Source organism: Bos mutus, chromosome 9 (genome assembly GCF_027580195.1).
Source record: "Bos mutus isolate GX-2022 chromosome 9, NWIPB_WYAK_1.1, whole genome shotgun sequence".
Lineage (NCBI taxonomy): Eukaryota > Metazoa > Chordata > Mammalia > Artiodactyla > Bovidae > Bos > Bos mutus.
In genome coordinates, this window is record NC_091625.1 from 102112358 (window position 1) to 102133067 (window position 20710).

Here is a 20710-nt window from a genome sequence, read left to right on the forward strand (position 1 = left end):
CGGTGTCCGGGCGCCCCTGCCAGCCCCGCCGTCCCTGCGTACCTGCCTCGGGTAAACTCAGGTGAGGTGCCGCCCTCCCCCTCCCCCTCCCCCTCCTCGCAGACTCCTCCTCGGGCCTCCTCCTCTCCCTCCTAAGGGAAAGGAAAGCAGCTCCCAGATGCGTTTTAGGATGAAATCCTGGGCTTACACAGGCGTGCCCCTCGTGCTTCACCGTGGCTGCCTGCTCGGGTCCGAGGTCTGGCCCCTGGCCTCCTCCTGTGCCCTGGCTGGTGCGTGTGGCCCCTGGGCGCTCTGTCCGAAACCACGTCCCACGGCCTGGAGGCTGGACAGCGGCTACAGGGCTGCGCTGCCGTGTTACCCTCAGTAGCGCCTCTGGGAGGGAAGACTTGATTTTGGTTTTTAAAAATGTACTTTTAGTATTTAAGTGGAATTAAATTACAAAATGGTATCCAGTGGAATTTGCCATTCCTGATACATGTGGAATATATCACCACTTTTCAGAAGGTAGTTTTAAAAAGGAATTTGATTTGTCACATGGAGAGTGGGTAATTGTGAACAATGTTTCTTTTCATTTTGATTTCATAAATAACAAGTAGACCCATAGATAAGAATACAAATAGACCAAAAATACAGTAATATTTTTTCAAATCCCAGCTTAGATATCTTTAGGCAAGTAGTTACTGAAATTTTTTACACTATGCATTTAGTTGTTATACTGTAGTTAACTCTTCTCATGGTTGGAAATCAAGGTGTATAATGTTAGCATATATGTTGTGTTATGGGAAGATTTTGTTTTTACACAATTATCTGCATAATTACAGATTTATTGTTAGTATCTGTGGTTACTGATGACATAGGTTTACTATGAAAAGCTTAGTTTGGGGGCAACATCGTCCTGTAACTCAGGCCATGTAGGTAAATCAAAATTTTCTATTAACTGCATTAAAAAAATAAGGGAAACTGAAATCAGCAGTGTGTCTCCGATGCAGTTGTGATTTCCGTGTCGTCACTATATGTTGCTGGTGAGACACTGTAGACTCTTTCTACTCAGTCTTTGGAGTTGGGAGGACTTTGCTCTGGACTCCAGTTTCAGTTGGGACGCACCCGCCCCAGCACCCGCGCTCTGGCCTTCCTGGCTGCCAACACCAGCGCTGACACAGCTTCGCCAGCATCAGGATCTCATGGTCCTCTGCTGGCTGTTGGTCGGTGCTTAGGTAGTTCATCTTTATGTTCTCTTAATGACAGGTGGGATGCCTTGATTTAGCAGCAAGAAGGTGTAATTTCTGGGCCCTATTTTTATGTGTTAATTTAAAAAGTAGGGTTACCAGCAAATGAATTTTAATCATGTGTATATGTAAATAGAAGAGGAACTTAGTGGAATTTGTTTGATACTTTTTAAGTTCAGTCTTACTGGACTAGTGTGTACATTATTATATAGAAATAGGACATGAGTGGTTTAATATTTCTGAAAGTAATTTTGTTTTGTTGAATTTTTTTATTGCAGTCGGCAGTGTTTTTATTCAGATGAAATGGGGCTGGTGGCAAGAGAGCTCCGTAGTGTTGAGGAGCGCCTGTGTCTTGGTTTCTTCCAAGAGCTGACCTGCTCCCAGTTCAGACGGCGGTGGGCAGGGGCCAGGCAGAGCTCACCAACTCTGTCCCCTGAGTCCCGGGGTCGGTCTAGTCCAGCCTGCCCTGGCCAGACTGAGGCGCTGGGTCACCTTAGCCAGGCACTGGGTCAAAGGTTGTGGCCTTTGGGGTTGAAAGGGTTTAATATGTGTACTGTCGATTTAATATATGTATTTGGGTTGGCTAAAAAGTTCATAGTAACTTGCAGAAAAACCCATGACTTATCTGTACGCTAGTTGCATTTACACATTTTTATGGTCACTTTATAACTGTGAGCTACACGTGAAATACGTGTAAGACTCAAACCGGCAGAGACAGGCAGAGCCTGGCCAGAGAGGAGGGTGCCCCCCAGGGACAGTCACTCTGCAGAATCAAGCAGGTGTGCGGGCCTGGTGACACGCTGGCAGACGTGAGTCACACAGAGAGTGTGCACCAGGTAAACAGTGTGAGGCTGAGCCCACATGTGGAAGGCTCAGATGTCAACCAGAGGTTGGACACCTCTTAGAATATTACCCTACCCCCAGGAGTCTTTTTAAGCAATCATATTTCACGGTGCTTTCTCAGTGACTTTTTATTAAAGTCAATTTTTATGGCCAACCTTAAATAGACCTTTTAGATGCTGGTGGTCTTTTGAATTGAGGTCCTTTTTTTCCTCAGATGTAAATCTTTTGTCACAATGACATATAAACTGAACTTATTTGGAATTAAAAGGAATGACCATCACTTAGAGTTTAGATAAATTCCCATCATGTAAGAAAGCAGTGTTTCTCATCGCTTGGGTGCTGTCCCTCGAGGACGGCACAGGGTGTCACGGTCAGAAATGCTCAGGGTTCTCACTTCTGCACCAGGAGCTTGCGGTGTCGTCAGTGTTGTGTCGTCAGCTCACCGATAGTGGATTATCAACTGGTGTGTTCATTCAGGTAGCGTCTAGATCGACCACGTTGTCCTGGCCTGACGACAGGGGTTTGGGAGCTCCCCTGGAAGGAGCGGGGTAGGGCCCTCTGTACCGACTTCAGGAACAAGGGAGGTGCCGTGGGAACATGAGTGAGCCGGGGCGGCGTCGTACCTGGGCAGGTGGGGTGAGTGGGTGGGCAGGTGAGCCCAGGAGGCAGATGATCAAAGGATTTGGGCTGACCTGTTGCATCAGAAGGTCATTGTGTGTGGCAGGAACGTGGCTGAGGGGTGGAAGGGGGCACGTGGTGGTGTGGTGGGCCTGCACTTCACATGGGTGCCCCATGCAGGAGGCTTCTGCTTGCTTACAGGCAGCTGGCCACCTCTCAGGGTAGGGGGCTGCCTGCAGGAAGAATTTCTTAAGGCAGCTTGGATAGAGGAGCCAGCGGATCAGTCTTAGGAGAGCGTCCGGGTCTCGCCAGGATTGTTCTGAAATTTACAATGTAAACTAATGCTTGTTTACAGATGTGACTTCAGTCAGATTTTTCATAAGGCTGTCAGATATCTATATTACAGGATCTGTTGTTGGCATATTTAAACTTAGATTTATTAAATTGTATATTGCATGTGACGTGTGGTAAATTATCTACTTAAAGACACGATAGGGTTCAGGCTGTGTCACTGCTGGCCGCGGTCCATGCCGAGTCCGCAGAGTGGAAGCGTGTGTGTTGTTCTAGAGTGGCGTGTGATGGCTGGTCTGAGTGGAGCGGTGGGAGCGGGACATGGGCGTGGAGTGCGGCCTTGGGAGCTGGGCGCTGCGACGCGCGGACGCCTCACGGATGGACGTTTAGCAAACGTACGCTCGCCAGGCCTCAGTTTGTTAGTGGACAGGACTGGATTCCTGCTGTCTGCTGTGTCATTCCATTTTGTGATCTTAGATTAAAGTTTTCTTATTACAGCTGACCTAAATAAATGAAAAATTTCCTTTGTTAATAATACTTTTATAAAGTATACCAGAAATGGGGGAGGAAGTCTTGATGTGATTCTTTTAAAATATTCATTCATATTAAAATATCCATACATATTGAAAGTGTGTATTTGATATTTCTTTTACAGCAGCCTTACTAAAAATACTATGTTGCTGGTATTACTGCTAGGGATTTCTTAAGTCATAGATGGTGGTAATTGATTATCTCATTTAAGTGCAATTTTTATTACTTAAATTACAAGGACAGTATTGCACTCCCCAAGACTAGTGCTTATGGAAATGTAGTCTGTTCATTCACACTGAAAACTGGGAATCTGAAGTTTAGAAATGTTGCTTTTCTATGAGTCAGATGGAGAACAGAAGAAAAAAGTAATTATGCATTAAAAGCCTTAAAAAAAAATCTGGTTTAGTTATAAGGGCATAGTGGCAGGAAAAGAGGGATTTTCGGGGACCCATCAGAAACAGTGTCTGACGGGCACAGAGAAAACCGCCTGAGCCTGAGCTGCGTCGGAGGCGGGGTGCTGTCTGTTTGCATGTCTAAGGAGGTGGGGCGATGCAGGAGTTCTGTGACTGTTGTGGGATGAGCTGAATTAGGTAACGAATCATGGATTACACAGAAGCACAGAACAGTGTGGAAGAAGCTGTATGATCAGGTTGTGTGGGAGGTGGGCCCGAGGGGCTGCCCTGGAGGTGGTTCTCCTCAGCCATCTGACCCTGAGCCCAGCCCAGGTTCAGGGAAGACCATGCTGGTGTCATTGAAGGTGGTTGGAAGCTGTGTTTGTTGACTCTTGGGCTAAGAGACGGGCTAAACTTTAGAAAGTTACCTTTATTGAGTGATTGATTCATCGTGCGCTCAGTTGTGTCCAACTCTTCCTGGCCCCATAGACTGTGGCCCCGCAGAACCCCTCCAGGCTCCTCTGTCCATGAGACTCTTCAGGCAGGAACACTGGAGCGGGTTGCCAGTCCCTCCTCCAGGGGATCTTCCTGACCCAGGGATCACACTCGGGTCTTCTGCATCGGCAGATAGATTCTTTACCACTGCACCACCTGGGAAACCCATTGAGTGATTATACAAACACGTGTCTAAACGTGTGTGTGTGTGCGTGTGAAACCTCAACTGTACCCCCAAAGTGCAAGTTTTCCCAGGTACCCCAGTAACTGCGCGTGTGGCAGAGGGGCCCAGCCCGGAGCACAGGTGGGGGCACTGTGTCGTGTGGAAGGACCGCTGCGTCCTCTGGGGGGCACTCGTGTGTCTGGACCAGACAGGAGACGAGTGACGAGGTCCGGGCAGACGTACAGACTGACAGAGACAGGTCTTGAGGGGAGGAGTCGGGAAAGCCAGGCGGGACCCGGGGGCTGCGTGGGGCGTTTATGGAGTCCGTTCGCAGGTATGTAGGCACGTGGGTCTGGGATGGAGTTGCGAACCTGGCTCTCGGGGGGCGGGGGGTGCTGTCAGCCTCACAGCAGGGTCTCTGCTCAGTCCTCCCTGACCAGGAGCCGCCAGTCGGTCCTGGACCCATTCTGTTGACCAGAGAGGAAAGGGAGTGTGTTCAGGTGGAGACTATGGAGTTCCAGGGCGTTGTAGGAAAACGTGTCCAATAAGTCGTTTATCAAACTGTCTTATAACTTTCTGTGATACCTTATATTGTTGCTTTTGTGGCACCATAGGTTCACAAACCAAGAAATACACTCAGCTGTAGGAAATCGACAGAAACATCCAATGACATTTCATACCTATGCACGCTTCCTCTGGACGGGGGCTTGTAGGTTCAGGACTTCCTTAGCATGACTGCACACGACCCTTAAATGGAGGCAACACGGAGTATTTTCTCCATAGTTGTCTCTGTTGAAGTCCCTCTCATTGTTTACAACAGAAAGATTTTTCTTGTTTTAAATTTTAAACTGTGTGTGCAGAAAGAATAGGGCCTCCCAGTGGCTCAGTGGTCAAGAATCTGCCTGCTGTGCAGGAGACCCAGGTTTGATCCCTGGGTCAGGAAGATCCCCTGGAGGAGGGCATGGCAGCCCACTCCAGTATTCTTGCCTGGGGAATCCCATGGACAGAGGAGCCTGGCGGGCTACCGTCCATGGGGTCACAGAGAGCTGGACACGACAGGGTGACTGAGCAACAACAGCAGTGAGAGAGTAAGGGTGTGAGGGAGGCGGGTGAACACTGGACACGGACCCCTGGGTGAGCTGCTCGTGTGCTGAAGTGATGATTGCACGTGTCTCGGCGCAGCTCACCCACTGGGAGAAAGCGCGTCCCTGCCTTCAGGGTGGCGGGTCTGTTGTGGTCCGTCGGCTGACTGGTAACTGACTGAGTTTTCAGGAGTGAAAGAGAAGTGAAAGCGAAGTAGCTCAGTCGTGTCCGACTCTGCGACCCCACGGACTGTCCTACCGGGGTCCTCTGTCCATGAGATTTCAGGAGTAGTTTTTCTTTATCTGAAAACAAAGCAGGTACATTTCCTGTGAGTTTCCTTTTGTTTGCCTAGGTGTTCATTCTGTTAACACAGTTTCTGCATTTCTAATTTTCATGGAAAAACACGAGCTGAGAGTTGTACTCCAGTCACCTATACACAGACTTTATTCTTTCTCCTGTGTGTTGCGTTTCTCACTGTGTTTTCAGCGTGGGGTTTTTCCTTGTCTTTGTTTAGGGCGCTGGTCAAGACAAACTTGGGATTTACGTCAAGTCCGTTGTGAAAGGAGGCGCTGCGGACGTGGTGGGTATACGTTCGTTACGGTGGAACCCCCAGTGTGCTGTGTGTTTGTCCAAAGCCCAAGTCTGAGTGTGCTCACCGCTGGCCTCCTCCTTCCCTTCTCCCCCGCTGTCGCCCCCTCCTCACCTGCCCACGCCTTGGGGTGCTCAGGACGGGCGGCTCGCCGCGGGTGACCAGCTGCTCAGCGTGGACGGACGGAGTCTGGTGGGACTCTCTCAAGAAAGGTACTGTTTATTTATTTAAAGATGATAGTGTGCACTTCTGGGGGTAGTTCGCATTAAATTTTGGAATTAGAAGACAAAAAACCACGCTGAAAACTGTGCCCTCCTCCTTCAGAGGAAAGGACTTAGCAGAGTGTCTGCTTTACTCTGAAAGGCGTCCTTGCCTCCAGTGCGTGCTGCCATCTCTGCAGGTCGCCTCGCTGTTCTCAAGACAGCGAGAGGAGCTGTGTGCAGAGTTGTCCTCAGGGGCAGGACGCCTGAGACCCCAGCTCAGACTAGCCGGGGGCCACGGGGTGCAGCCTGCTCTGACCCTGGCCTGCCCTGGGGACAGGGGACCTGCCCACACTCTCACCCTTGACCTCTCTTCCCAGGGCAGCAGAACTGATGACAAGGACAAGCTCCGTCGTGACGCTTGAAGTAGCAAAGCAAGGAGCCATTTACCACGGCCTCGCCACCCTGCTCAACCAGCCTTCCCCTATGATGCAGAGAAGTAAGGGGGCAGAGGGGCCGTCTCTTCCCGGGCCGCGCCTGCCTGCCACGGGCCGGGCAGCCAGCGTGACCTCTTCCAATACGCAGACCCTTCGAAGCAGGCCCTGTTGTGTTCATTGTCCTGATTGTAGAGAAGGGCGTGAGGATGAGCGCCCTCGAGCACAGAGCCCGGGATCGCAAGCTCATGGGTTCCCAGGGCCCAGGCTAGGTGTGGCCAGCCAGCCTTCAGACATGGTGTGAATTTATTTGGTTCCCCAAGAGCCCCTCACCTCTCCTGCACAGGCCTGGTGACTGTGGGGGACCCCAGTGTCCCCCATGCCAGCACTCAGGGAACTCGGTCTATAGTGAGTGGAGGAATGATTTTTCAGCTCTGACAGGCAGACACAGGATGTGAGTCTCCAGAGAACAAGCAGAGTTCTCTCCTGAAGGACTGTTTATAAACAGTTAGGTCCGGCTCACATGCTCTGAGACAGGACATGATTGTTACAGGGCGAGGCCACTGTAAGAGGTCAGTTTTTGAATAATAATTTGCTGATAAGAATCATGGTTTTGTAGGTACATCAGAAACCTCAGAAAAAAGTCAATATAAATGTCAGGCTTTTTAAAGAATTAGTTCAGAAACCAGGGGAAAACCGTTCTGACTCCCATTATCTTAGAAATTGCTGTCTACTTTGCATTTCCTTGGCTCACCATAGGTGAGCAGGTTGGTACCCTGGGCAAGCCCGGGGCCTGGCCTCACACTGACCTCATCCGGGTTGCTCGAGAGCCTGGGCTGCTGCGCATGGAGATGGGCAAGAGGCACGGCCTTCATATACGGCACCTTTTTTTTTTTTTTTTTTGCTTTTTTCATAGCATAATACTTAACGTATTGGTGTTTTGATTCCCAAGTTTATAGTCATTTAAAAGAAGCAAGCTTGATGATGAATTAGGAATCACTGAGAGAACGCGTTGGAGCCAGACGTCAGGGCTGTCAGGTAGCAGGATGGCAGAGTAAAGTGTAAGGAGTGCGTGACCACAGCAGATGAGAGCGGCTCAGGAGGAGGACACCCTGAGTGAGCGAAGAACTGATGCGGGTTTTACAAGTGCGGGAGGGGTGTTTGCACTTCAGCGAGGATGTCCCGGTGACGGCGGTCTCCTCACCGAAGCAGGCGAGCTCCGAGAGCGCTCTGCTCCCCCCGTGTCGCTTTCTCTGAAGCCCCTTCTGGAGAGTCGTTAGATAGACTCTGCTCTCCTGTAAAAATACCTCATTTCTGCTGATGAGAAACCAACTTACTGTGGAATTTTAGATGTTGGTAAATCATGTTGCCTTTAAAACTAAACTAAGATACAATCAATAACAAATGACCACGTCTTGAATGTGTTTTGACTTCAGTTTCAGAGCGCCGTGGGTCAGGTAAACCCCGACCAAAAAGCGAAGGCTTTGAGCTGTACAACAACTCGGCTCAGAACGGGTCCCCGGAGAGCCCGCAGACGCCCTGGGCCGAGTACAGCGAGCCCAAGAAGCTGCCGGGCGATGACCGGCTGATGAAGCACAGGGCAGACCACCGCTCCAGCCCCAACGTCGCAAGTGAGGGAGCCCTGTGGCCCTTCCCAAGGCCTGCCCCACACACATCTGCTCACCACTGGGGTGGGGGGCCACTCAGTCAATAAAGAATGTTCTCGCCTGCGTAGATTAGCCAACTGGGGTGTGTTTCTCCTGAGAGACGTTACAACTAAATTTCTAACAGGCGCTAAAAGCTGGTTTTGGGGACCTTGATTCGGGGGGGTGCCTGGGCAGGTGCACTGATGCGGCAGAGGGTGGCCGGCCCCCCGCGGACACGGACAGTCTCTCTGCTGTGAAGGGCTGTCGGCAGGAAGCGGCAGGCGTAGGAGGCTGTGGTCTAGGTACCAGGTTCACAAAGCCTGACGTGACGTCCCGTCTGGCCCTTTGTCAGACGGTTGGAGGTGTCTGCCCGGCCCTGGTCCACACAGGAAACTCGGGGCTCCGGTCCAGTTACTGAAGAGCCCCCACCTCCGCGGGCCTCGGGCTTTAGGTCTGTGCTCCGCTCCTCACTGCAGTGACACTGCTGACACGGGCGCTGCCCGTGAATGGCTCCCGGCCGTGACGTCAGGGTGGCTTATTTAACACTGAACTTTCTTTCCTGTCTCCCACCAACAGATCAGCCTCCCAGTCCTGGCGGGAAGAGTGCGTATGCCTCCGGAACAGCAGCCAAGATCACATCTGTCTCCACGGGGAACCTCTGCGCTGAGGTCTGGGCGATGAGCAGGCAGACACGGGCTTCCCCTAGTGCCTGCGTCCTCTGGGAGAACGTCCCAGTGGTTGTGAGGGTTTTAATATAATGGGTCAATTAGCTTTAAGTTAGTAACTCAGCACAAAGAAAACGTTTTTTTTTATTCTCGGTATAGGACTGAACACTTTACATTTTTAACATTTTTTAAAATACACAGATTATATTTTAACACAGATCCCCTGAAGTTAAGTCAGTCAGTGGTACGCACTGCTAAACGCTGCTCCCTGCCCGTCCGCAGGAGCAGACGCCTCCGCCCCGCCCCGAAGCCTACCCCATCCCCACGCAGACGTCCACCAGGGAGTACTTCACCTTCCCGGCCTCCAAGTCCCAGGACCGCGTGGCGCCCCCGCAGAGCCAGTGGCTGGGTTTCGAGGAGAAGCCCCACGTGCTGGCAGACGGAAACCACTCCAGCGCTGCCGTCCAGGTGAGAGGTGGGCCCAGGGCATCCCCAGCCCCCAGGAGGCCCGCGCGGGCAGACGGGCACGACCAGCGTTCTCTGTAGAGCAGCGCTAGGCCTGCTGCCGCCTCTCTGTCCTGGGCTCTGTGGTCACCAGGGAGGGGACCTGTCCTGATGTGCACTGGCTTTAACATGCGCTCATTGTCGCTTAATGAACGTCTGCGGTCTGCGAGGCAAGGTTCCTAGGCTGTGGGAGGCAGCCTGAGAGCCGGGACGGCGTTCATGCACATGGCTGTTCCGCGCCTGGGGAAGCAGAGAAGATCCCGGTCCTGCCGGTGGGGCTGAAGCTGCGGGCAGGAAGCCGGCGGCCGGAGGAGCAGGCAGGGCACTGGGCACCGGTGCCGCTGATCAGGGCCGGGCCTCGCGCTATGTACGGGGCACGTGGCAGCTTCTGGCGGACAGGCAGGGTTACCACAGAGAAGGGCTTTTGGGGCCAACCCCAGGGCCTGGGATTTTATGAAGTTAGCAGGTAACTTGGATAACCATCCATGCTTACTGGGAGTGGGCCCCAGCCGCCTCCCCGCCCGTGCGGATGCACCCAGCCCTGCCACCACACCTGTCCCCACACACACCCCCACCCCCGCTCCCGGTTTCTGCCGCAGGGAGGTGGCTGTGGCCCCGTCAGGTGGAAGTTGAGCAGGGTGGGGCTGTCGGGGGTGTTTCCGTGTGTGAAAGGTGACCGTCCACCCTGAGAGATGGGGGAAAGAAGTTAAATGTTCGCATAAAAGTAGACACAGCCTAGGCTGGTGACAATCACGTGCCCCACTAATTCGGAGGGACTGTCCTCCTGGGATCTCAGCGGTGGGGAGACGGTCCTGCTGGGCCTGGAAGGGGCAGGGGTGTCTGCAGTCCACTTTCTCACTTCAGGTGCTGGGGGGTGTGGGGCGGAGGCAGTCGCCCCGCTTGTCCTGGGATCGCAGCGGTCGGGAGACTCCAGTTGAGCTGGGTCCGGCCAGGCCTGGAAGGCAGGGAGGGGTGTCTGCCGCCTCGGACTCACGGTGCCAGTCCAGTCGCTCAGTTCAGGCGCGGGCTCCTGCTGCACCCCGTCTGCCCCGGGGGTTGTGGGGCGGAGGCAGCCGCCGCTTGTGCTGGCGTGGGAGTGGCGGGATGGCCCCTGCGCGGGCCTCGCTGCGGTTTCTCAGACGCCCGCTTCTCCTGGGAGGAACCTCGGGGAGTCTCTGGCTGCCCGGGGCTGAGGCGTGCGCGCCCCTCTCTCACTCCAGCGTGTGACCCGCTCCCAGGAGGAGCTCCGCGAGGACGCCTACCACCCCGAGCGGCAGCGGGCGGAGGCAGCCGCGGATCGCAGGTCGGACGGCGGCGACGCCTGGCCCACCCAGGGCTCATCACTGGGTTCCGGCGCGTCCAGCCAGGAGCACCTGGGGCCCCCCTCCAAGGCGGGCACCCCCGCCTCCACGCTCACCAAGAGCGGCCCCGGGCGCTGGAAGACCCCGGCCGCCTCCCCGCCCATGCGGACCGACCCGGCCCTGCCGCCACCGCCGCCCCCCGGGTCCTACGCCGGGGAGGCTGACGCGGACGCGGACTCGCCCCCGCCTCCCGCCGCCACCGCCGCCGGCCAGGCGCAGGCAGCCGCCGAGCGCAAGAAACGAGAGGAGCAGCAGCGCTGGTACGAGAAGGAAAAAGCGCGCCTGGACGAGGAGCGTGAGCGCCGGCGCCGGGAGCAGGAGCGCCGGCTGGGCCAGCTGCGCGCGCCCGCGCCGCCCCCCGCGCCCGCCCGCGCGCCCGACACGGTGATCCGCGAGCTGCAGCCGCAGCAGCAGCCGCGTACCATCGAGCGCAGGGACCTGCAGTACATCACGGTCAGCAGGGAGGAGCTGGCCTCCGGAGACAGCCTGTCCCCCGACCCCTGGAAGCGCGATGCGCGCGAGAAGTTGGAGAAGCAGCAGCAGCTGCACATCGTGGACCTGCTGAGCCGCGAGATCCAGGAGCTGCAGGGCAAGGCCGAGCGCTCGGCCGAGGAGAGCGACCGGCTGCGCAAGCTGCTGCTGGAGTGGCAGTTTCAGAAGCGGCTGCAGGAGTCCAAGCAGAAGGACGAGGACGACGAGGAGGAGGAGGACGATGACGTGGACACCGTGCTGCTCATGCAGCGCCTGGAGGCCGAGCGCAGAGCGCGGGTAACGGGCCGGGCGGGCGGGTGGGCGGGCGCCTTGCTGGAGCTGTGTCTCCGGGGACCAGGGCGAGCTGCTCCTGCGGTGCGCGGGGCACTGAACCATTGCTTCAGCTCTCTCGCCAGCGTTGGTGGAGACCAGTTACTTAATAGCCAGTGGTCACCGTGATGGGGGGTGGTGGCTGAAATGGCCGGAGAGTCAGGGTCTCTCTGGCTGGGTGGGCCAGACTCTTAACTGCCCGGCTCCACTCCTGGAGCAGGAAAGCCTCTGACAGCAGCACCAGGCCGCGTGCCCGCGGTGCAAACGGGCGGCCCCTGGTCTCCACCATGCGGGCTCCCTGGGGTCCCGGAGGGCCGGGGTGGGGCTGAGCACAACCGCAGAGTCAAGTGTGTTGTCACCCCCAGGAACAGACTCTGCGGTTGTCACACTGATGAGGGGTGTCACAAAACCAGCGAGCATTGTTTCAGTGGTAGTGTAAAGGGACTGAGAACGCAGGACTCAGAGTTTTCCATTTTATGAAAGTAACTTCTGTTGCCTTGGTATCACATGAGAGAAGAAAGTAAAATCCATACTAGTTTAGGGCAGTATAGACTGTTAAAATGCCAAATCTAACATCCTGTGTTGCCCTCTCAGGAGAGCTGTTGACAGAGAAGCACTTATTGGTGTTAATTTGCAGCAAGTGCTAGTGAGCCTTTTATGTTAACGAATTTTAGTGATTTTTTTTTTTTTTTTTTAGTATAATGCAGTATTGCGAGAAAAGACAGCAAAGGGCATGTCCTTTTTGTCTTTGGATTTTGTTTCTAATTCCCCCTCTGATGCCGTCTGTACTGGAGACCGGAACCAGTGGCTGTGCTGTCAGACCCTCAAATCTTTCCAGCTTAGGATGAAATTCAGCCCTAGACCCTTGGCAGAGAGTGCCCTGAGTGGGCAATGTGGGCCCTTAAGGCCTGGGACGTCACCGCGTACGTTTCTAGTTAGATACATGTTAGCAGACAGACATGCATATGACTTAGTCCAAAACTCAGCTGGAATCTCTCTTGAGAAACTTGTTTCATAAACAAAGATCTAAATGTTAACTATTACACTGTTATTAGGTAAGTCATCAGGAGTACATCTCCTCAAGAAAGACTGTTTCCTTTGACAGAGCAGCTGTTTGATGAGTAATTGCTTGGAGCATAAGACTCCTTTGAGCTGTCCCCACCTTCTGCCCAGCGCCCTGGCCCTGTCCGTGGGTGGTGAGCTGTGTGCCCGTCACAGCTGCCACGCCTGCAGCACCCAGTCCCAGGGGACGCACTGCAGGCGGGCCGGCATGGCTGCTGTGGCCGTGGCCCTGGGCGCTGCCCACACGAGGGAGAAGGCTTACTCTGAGCCTAAAGCTGAGGCTCGTGGTAAACAAGTGGGCGTGATTAAATTTATTGCTTAGTGAAAAGTTAGAAACCACATTGTGATATTTCTACACTCATTCTTTTCTCTGAAAACTAAATTTTTATTGAGGGTCTATCAGTTTTTCCAAGTGATTAAAACGCTGAATATTTCAAAGCCTTTTAGTATGAATCATGCTATTTAGAAAGTTCTTTATGATAATTTAGTTAAGAATATCTGTTTATCATTAATTATGTTGAGATTAAGATCTTAGTCTCCAAGTGAGAGTGCTAAGGGAAAGTTTACTTTTTCAGTTTCTGTGTGTCTTGCTAATGAAGCTCAAGTATTTAACACCATGTGGGCACTTTTCTGTTTCTGGGCACTAGAAGTCAGTCTAGTCTTGACTTCTCTCCTGGGCTGTCCTCAAGCACGGATGAAGCATGAGAACCGCAGGCGTGCTGATGGCGGATCCAGGTCCTAACGGAGCCTGTTTTTCACACTTCATCTTTCTTTTTTTTCCTTCTCTGTTACCTGCAGCAGACTGCTATGCCAGCAATCTCTGTTCTAGATTTGGTATGTTCCTGTTTCTTTCCCTTGGGTACCTTTTTCCTGTCTGATTTCCTCTTTTCCTTTAGTGGTGGTGGTTTTATGTTTTCAGTAGATCTGGTCCTAGGGGTGTCCTAGATCAGGACCTGTATGTAGCTCCCTGACTCTGGAAGCATGCCTTTCAATGTGTTTAGATGTAGTTATCCTTTGCTCTTCTCTGTTAATTTTAAGTGTTACTTACTGTTTGTTTTTGGTTTTGACCTTTACTCAGCTTTAGTCCTAAAGTTCATACTGTATATTCCTGTGTACTCAGAAACACAGAGCAAACTGCAGTGAGGAGTGACTCACTCTTGTTACATTAGAAGTCCATTTTAACTATCATCAGACGCTTAGTTCCACTGGTTCCAACATTGTTTGCCAATTAGGATGTAACTGTCTCTTGGTAGAGAAAGAGGAATTTCTAGTAAACATTACTCTGTTTTCTTTAATATCACATGAGTTTAACTTACCAGCCATGCCAGTTCGTTGCTGAAAAACACTCCTTACAAAAAACACAGTCACATTGTGCAGTAACCGTGGTGTGTCTCACGTCCACGCTGGGGAGACTGAGTGGGTTGTAATAGCGTCCACGGTGCTTGAGGACTGGATTTCCGTCACTTATGTTCTTACCACGGTGGCGATACTGACTCTTAAATAGCCTTTATTGCTGGTCAACTTTTAAATGATGCAAGGCCAGATCTAACCATCCTTTGAGAAGACTCTGAATCCAGGCTTGACTTTAATGGCCTTTCCCCAAACAGCAGCCCTCCTTTTTTCGTTCTGTTTTGCTTTTTGAATTTAAATATCCCGGTGGCAGTGTCACTGCAAAGGGGAACCCCCTCATCTCCTTGGTGACTGAAAGGCGTGTCTTCTAAGCTTGACTTTTTCTTCCATGTGAGACAGAGATAGGAAGCGTGCTTCTCTCTGCCTCTGTGTGTGTTAAGGTGTCCGTGGATGGAGGAAGGGGGGAGCACCAGTCACCTCCTGTTGTTTCTCCACTTACCATGTCCTTATCACACGCGTGAGGGCTGGGCTGGCCTGGGGCCCCAAGAGAGTCCCATGTCTGTGGGGTGTGTGACAGCTGAGTCACAATTTGTTAGGATGGGGTGCACTGAGATATTTGTTTCAAAGGACTAGTTCAGGGTTTTTCTTTGTTTCTTTAAAGATAATTATTTCTAGTGTTAATATTGACTGTGGGCATCAGGTTTCTTAGCCTGATTACCCTGAAGGTGTTAATGTTATCGCTGAGTTCTTGCCGTGTCCCCAGGGGCAGAGGCGTGGCTGCTGGTGTAGGACCCGCCCCGTGCTGGTTGCTATGGTGACAAGAGAAGCGGGCTGTCCGTGTCCATTGCTCCCTCCATCCACGCCTGCTGCCTCTAGGCCCACGGCCCACGCACCCCGCCTGCACTCCATCCTGTGTCTCCCACCCTGGACTCCTTTGCGCACGCGCCCACCTGACCGCTTTGCACCTGTTCTGAGCTGACTTCCCCTCCCCGACTCTGCCCTGGTGCGCTGCCTCCAGCTGCAGGAGTCTGCATGGTGTGCGGGGAGCTCCACCTCGGGCTCTCTCCCCGGCCAGTGTCTCGGCAGCTGGAGGCTTGCCTTGGAGCCCTGGGTCCGAGTATCTTCCTTCTGCTGAAGAGAAGGGGAAGGGAGCCCTGCAGGCTGAGGGCGAGCGCTGCGTCACCCAGTGAGGGACCGCCCCTCCTCCCCAGGAGCCGCCCCCCAACCCGGAGCAGATTCCTCTGCGAAAGGAGGCAGGAGCTGCATTTGCCAGGATGGGACCCAAAGTCCCGGCCTAATAATTGGCTAATCAGGATGATTCATCTTTATTGGGGCCCTATGAAATTCTTTAGAGTGAATATTTTTAATGGGTAGGAGCATAAGCAGACAAGGCCCGAGGAGAGAGAGGTTTCTTACAGGTCGTGTGCTTGTAGTTGCTTTTCAGAGAAAATGTCAAAAAGCAGGGGGTATTTTGACCCTGTTTCATACTCAGATATTTCAGTGTGATTGTCTGCCTTAATGGGATTTCTGTTGTAAATTAAAGATGTAATAAATTAGTGTATTTTTGTGGTACAAAAATATAAACAGAAATCTCAGCATACTGTTTTTTTTTTTAACCCCTGAAAATACCTTTCTGGGAAATGTGGGCTGCACCAGTGTTGTAAGAAGTTGGTTTAGGCTTGCATCCTGCTTTTAAATCCCAGCATGATGGTTGGTTTCAGTGACTGTGGTCTGGGCTGGGCTGACTCTCTGTAAGAATTACTGTTTGATCTGTTGAGATGTTGTTTCCCCCAATACAGCTTCCTGCCAGGCTGTTTTGGTGGCGTGCGACTTCTCCATCCTTCAGGGTAAAACAGCAAGCTCGTCTTCTCTCCATTTAGCTGCAGTGTTTATGCATGCGGTTTGTCGTTGATGCTCAGAGTCAGTAACTTTCTGACTTAATTTGAGGTGTCCTCTAACTGTTGTGAAACGTGAGTCAACTATACAGTTCAGTGTAGCATCTGGGTCTGTTGTTCGGGGCAGATGAGGAGATTGTGTTCTCATTTATGTGTTTTGGGTTTTTAGTTTGTTGTTTGCTTGTTTTTTGAGTAAAGCAGAATATTTGTGAAAAACAAAAGTTTGTTTTGAAAATGAAAATAACCAAAACAGCTTAGCAAATAGTGGAAAGAAAACTGCCTTAGTTATAATAGCACTGGTTCACTCGCTGCTTTAAAAATAGAAACCAGTGAACTGGGTACAGGGAGAAGGCTCCTTGCTTATGCCATCAGGATTTAGAAGAGGAAGGTTTTTAAGAGAAAAGTGCTTGCTTTTTAGATTTAGTAGTTGTGAGAATTGAAATTATTCTGACTTCTTAAAATTATACTTCTTTTTAACGTGAAAGGATTCATTCGCGGGTTCAGTGTATATGGTTATTCTTGCTCAGAACTTGTTTTTAATTAGATGTAGGAAAGGTAAGACATAATGAGTTGGTTTGTATTTTGTCAGGTAACAGAAGGGCCTCTGTTGCATCTTGCGGTTTTACCTTCTTCCATACGCGGTCTTTCTGGAGATACTTAGTGATCAGTTGCTGCTGTGTTTTGCCTCTTACTTGGGAGCTGTTTCCCATGTCTGTGCGACGCCTCCTCCACTGGTGCTGCAGACCTTCCAGAGAGCTGATCCCGGCTACGGGCTGTCTCTGCACCTCCACGGAGCGGGCACTTCTGCCAGCTTCTCGTTGGGGTAGGGAGCTAGAGGGCTATGCGTGCTAGCCCAGCCCAGGTCTGTGGTGCAGAAGAAGAAGTCCGCATCCTCCTAGGCTGTGACAGCAGAAGTCGACCTGACAGAAAGAGTCTGTTCTCTGCCAGTCACACGTGCTTTTCCAGGTCCCTTGACGGGTCCCTTGAGGCATTTTCCTCCTGTAGCGTATAGGAGGTGTGACTGGGAGACTGAAGGAGCTGAAAGCCAGGTACAATACATCTTAGGACTTGGAAGATGTCCTTAAGAATTTGAATGGTATGAAGGAGAGAGATTAAATTTGTATTGTTTGAAAAAGACAGACCCTGAAAAACAAAGAATTGGAAGCTGTCAGGTGGTGAGTTTGAGAAGAGCAGCCATGCTTTTTGACGAGCAGTTACCTGAAAACGGCATGCACTGGTGGGAGGTGGACTCGGGGCCCCCAGACCCTGGAGGCGTTCAGACACAGTGCACAGTACTTGGCAGAGGTGGAGCAGGAGAGAGTGAGAATAAGGTTTGTCTTAAATTTCAGGCTCAGATTCTGTAAATCAGCATCTAGGGGACAACCGAGCTGGGGAGGGATTCTTCCGTCCAGGATAGGACCCAGAGGGAGTGCATGGCAAAGGGCCAGGACAGAAGGAGAGCTGGAAACCTGGTCCCAGAGACTAGGCAGGTGGCCTGCCCCCGAGCCCCCAGCCCACCCCGCCAAGCGGCTGGGCCCACCTACCAGGGCCAGGAGTGCAGGCGAGCTCCTTCACCTTCATGGTGGCACTTGGTGAGGGGCACAGGCAGGAGGAGGCCCAGGCTTTCGTGGTTCCGCATGCCAGGGTCCGACTGCTGGCGGCCACGCGCTGGTGTGCGCGTTTGTTCTAGTGTAAGTGTCACGCCTGCTGCCGTGTGAGTGTGTAGGATACACCTCCTCTGAGGTTCTGGAGGGCGGGGACAGCTGTGAGGTGGCACTGCGTGACCTGGCCTGCTGTCTGTGCTCAGCTGTGCGTGTGTCGTGTGTGCGCGGTGTCTGCTGCCTGCGTGTGTGTTGTGTGCGCGCACGTGTCGAGTGCCACGTGCGTGTGTCTGGCCGAGCGTGTGTCGTGTGCGCGCTGTGTGTGCCATGTCTGGGCCGTGCTGTGCTGAGTGTCGTGTGCACGTGTGCTGTGTCATGTGCGTGTGTGTTCGTATCCAGTGTCATTTGCGTGTGCATCTGTCGGCCGTGCACATGTGTCTCAGCCGTGCGCGTGTCGTATGTGCATAATCATCAGTCGTGCATGTGTGCCGTGTGCGTGTGTTGCGTCTGTCCGGCCGTGCGTGTACACGTGTGTCTAGGCTGCGCGCGCGCGCGCGCACGTCCGTAGGCCATGCGGGTGTCCGCCGGCCGTGCGCATGTCCGCCGGCCGTGGGCGTTCCCTGGTCGGGGCGCGGGCTGACGGGCCCCTGTCGTCAGTTGCAGGATGAGGAGCGGCGGCGGCAGCAGCAGCTGGAGGAGATGCGGACACGGGAGGCGGAGGAGCGCGCGCGGCAGGAGGAGCAGCGGCGCCGGCAGGAGGACGAGCGGGTCAGGCGCGAGGCCGAAGACAAGGTCCTGGTCCTCTGAGGGCTGCGGCCCGCGCACGGGCGGGGCAGGGCGGCGGGCAGGGCCGCCCCCGCGCCGGCCGCCCGCCCGGCCCGCAGACCGGCCCCCCACCGCCGTCTTCGGGGCTCGTCCCTCCGGCCTGCGGACCGTGGGGCCTGTGCGGCCGCGCTGGGTGGCGTCCGGCCGGTCGCCAGGAAGTGGTCGCGTTGGGGTCGGGCCTAGGGAAGGACAGGAGCCTAGGAGGACAAACAGGATCTCGAGTCGATTCTTTACGAAAGTCACCTGATTCTGGCTAGTGGCCTACAGAAAACACAGCACAAGGGGTTTCCGTTCCACTTAGTGTGTTCACGGGTAGATAGTCACGTTGTTGTTTGTCTCCAGGGGTCAGGGAACCCTTTTAATCAGGTCTTAACCTGACCACACGTGACGTAATCTGAGCAGGGAGTGCAGAGCCCACCTCTGGGCGCACTGCCAGCCCTGGGCTCGCTGCCGGACCTCAGGAGCCAGGGACAGGGTACTAGCGGTGCCGCCGTCCACATGGTCCCTTCCGTGCAGGCGGGAGCGCCTGGCCGCAGGGAGCCACGTGGGCTCCGGGGGTGGCAGGGCGAGCAGGGCAGGCCCGTGGCGCGCGCGTGTGCGGCCCCTCCACCTCCCCGACCCCGAGCGCTTGGTGGGGCCCGGGCAGTTGCGAGGTGCCCAGAGCGTCTGGGCTTCGGGGAAGACCCCGTGTGCTTCAGTGAGCCCTGGGAGGAGGTGGACCTTCACAGTCTGAGCCCCCAGTCCCGGGTCTGCGGTGTCCACTTCCCCTGTGCCTCCGGCCACCTGGAAGCAGCGCCATGGGGAGACGGCCGGGCCTGTTCTCCACGTGGGGAAACTCTCGTCATTGGGTTTTTTTTTGCAGCGTGCATTCTCACAGCTTGTGGTTACGTCAGATGCACTTGTGTTTGGGTACCTGCTTCCATGACTGCTCCATGCAAAAAGAAGCCAGATAAACTGTTTTTATATAGAATGTCCAAAATGGGGGGGCTTGCTCTGTCACCGGAGGACCACACACCTGTCCGGCAGAACGACGTCATGTGGCTGTGTCTGCTCTTAACGTAACTGAAGGATGAGCCGTGGTCTCTCCTGAAGTGTCACCACGCGAGTGGTGTTCGTGGAGCGCTAGGCCTCCCGACGGCTCTGCTCAGAGTCCGCAGAGCTCGTTCAGATTGGATCTCCTCTGTAAGGGAACGCTCATTCTGTGTGGAAATAAGATGAAAGTGCTTTTCCTTCCGGATGGCTCAGCATAGCGTGAAAAGTGGTCAGGGCCGCGACGAGGCTGGCGTGTGTGCTGGCGCGTTCCCCCGCCCCTGGAAGGCAGAGCTCTGACTGTGTGTGCTCAGTCTGTGTGTGTGTATGCGCGCACGTGCGTGTGGAGTGGGGGGTGGCCAAAGCGTGCACGGTAACGCGAGGACTGGAAGCTCTGCCCCTGATGCCAACAGCTCCGCGCCGCTGGCTGCCCCAGGTGCGTGGGTTTAAAGTCTGCAGCCCCGAGCCCACCTCAGCTTAAGGCAGGTGGTCCTGTTTGGTCTTTCCACTGCTTTCTTCGCTTTTATTCTTGGGTTCTGAAACCGTTGTCAATCTTTAACAAAACTGTGCTGTTACCCTTTTCAATGTTAAATTAACGCTGTCAACTGTAGTTTGCGCACCTAGATGTACGTCAGAAGAAATGTACAGTATGTGTCGAAATACACTGGACTGTCCGCTGCTGTTGCTCTTGTGCCTGGCTCTCCGATTTCCTGTCTGGCAGGGAGACACACACTCAGGGCTGGGGGGGCGCGTGTTCACTGGTGGTCACCTTGGGAAGAGACAGTGTGGTTTCCTGTTATTTTCCCCTTTGGTCACTGGAAACGAGCGACTTAGGCCTGCCCTTCTTCCACGCACCCCGGGGCAGGGCGGGGGCTGGCCCTCCGCAGGTGCCAGTCAGAGCCTAGTTATGGTTCGGTTTTGTCTTTAAACTCAGAAGCGACAGGTAAGTGGAAATCCCACTGAAAGCAGGAGAGGCGCCCAGGGTTCGTTCCTGCTTCCGCCTGGTTCTGTGTCAGCAGCTCCCTGTCCAGGCCCAGCTGCCCGCTGCCACGGCAGTCGCTGGCGCTTGGGGGGACCCTGGGGCAGACCCCCCCCCCCTGCTGCCC

At 53.8% G+C, this 20710-nt stretch overlaps 1 protein-coding gene across 21 annotated transcripts in view; it reads left to right on the forward strand.

Moving 5' to 3' along the window:
* Nucleotides 1–20710, forward strand: part of AFDN (afadin, adherens junction formation factor) — a 112884-nt gene that overhangs the window by 87471 nt on the left and 4703 nt on the right. For 7 of the 21 annotated variants that reach the window (XM_070377037.1, XM_070377042.1, XM_070377039.1 and 4 more), the window contains 10 exons: nucleotides 6157–6222; nucleotides 6370–6443; nucleotides 6812–6930; nucleotides 8302–8496; nucleotides 9088–9179; nucleotides 9459–9644; nucleotides 10901–11809; nucleotides 13703–13738; nucleotides 16054–16101; nucleotides 18408–18542. In XM_070377037.1, coding sequence (XP_070233138.1) covers nucleotides 6157–6222; nucleotides 6370–6443; nucleotides 6812–6930; nucleotides 8302–8496; nucleotides 9088–9179; nucleotides 9459–9644; nucleotides 10901–11809; nucleotides 13703–13738; nucleotides 16054–16101; nucleotides 18408–18542 — 1860 coding nt within the window. Of the gene's footprint in view, nucleotides 1–6156; nucleotides 6223–6369; nucleotides 6444–6811; nucleotides 6931–8301; nucleotides 8497–9087; nucleotides 9180–9458; nucleotides 9645–10900; nucleotides 11810–13702; nucleotides 13739–16053; nucleotides 16102–18407; nucleotides 20702–20710 lie in introns of those variants that run through there. The other 14 variants (XM_070377056.1, XM_070377046.1, XM_070377049.1 and 11 more) reach the window with 7 other exon arrangements.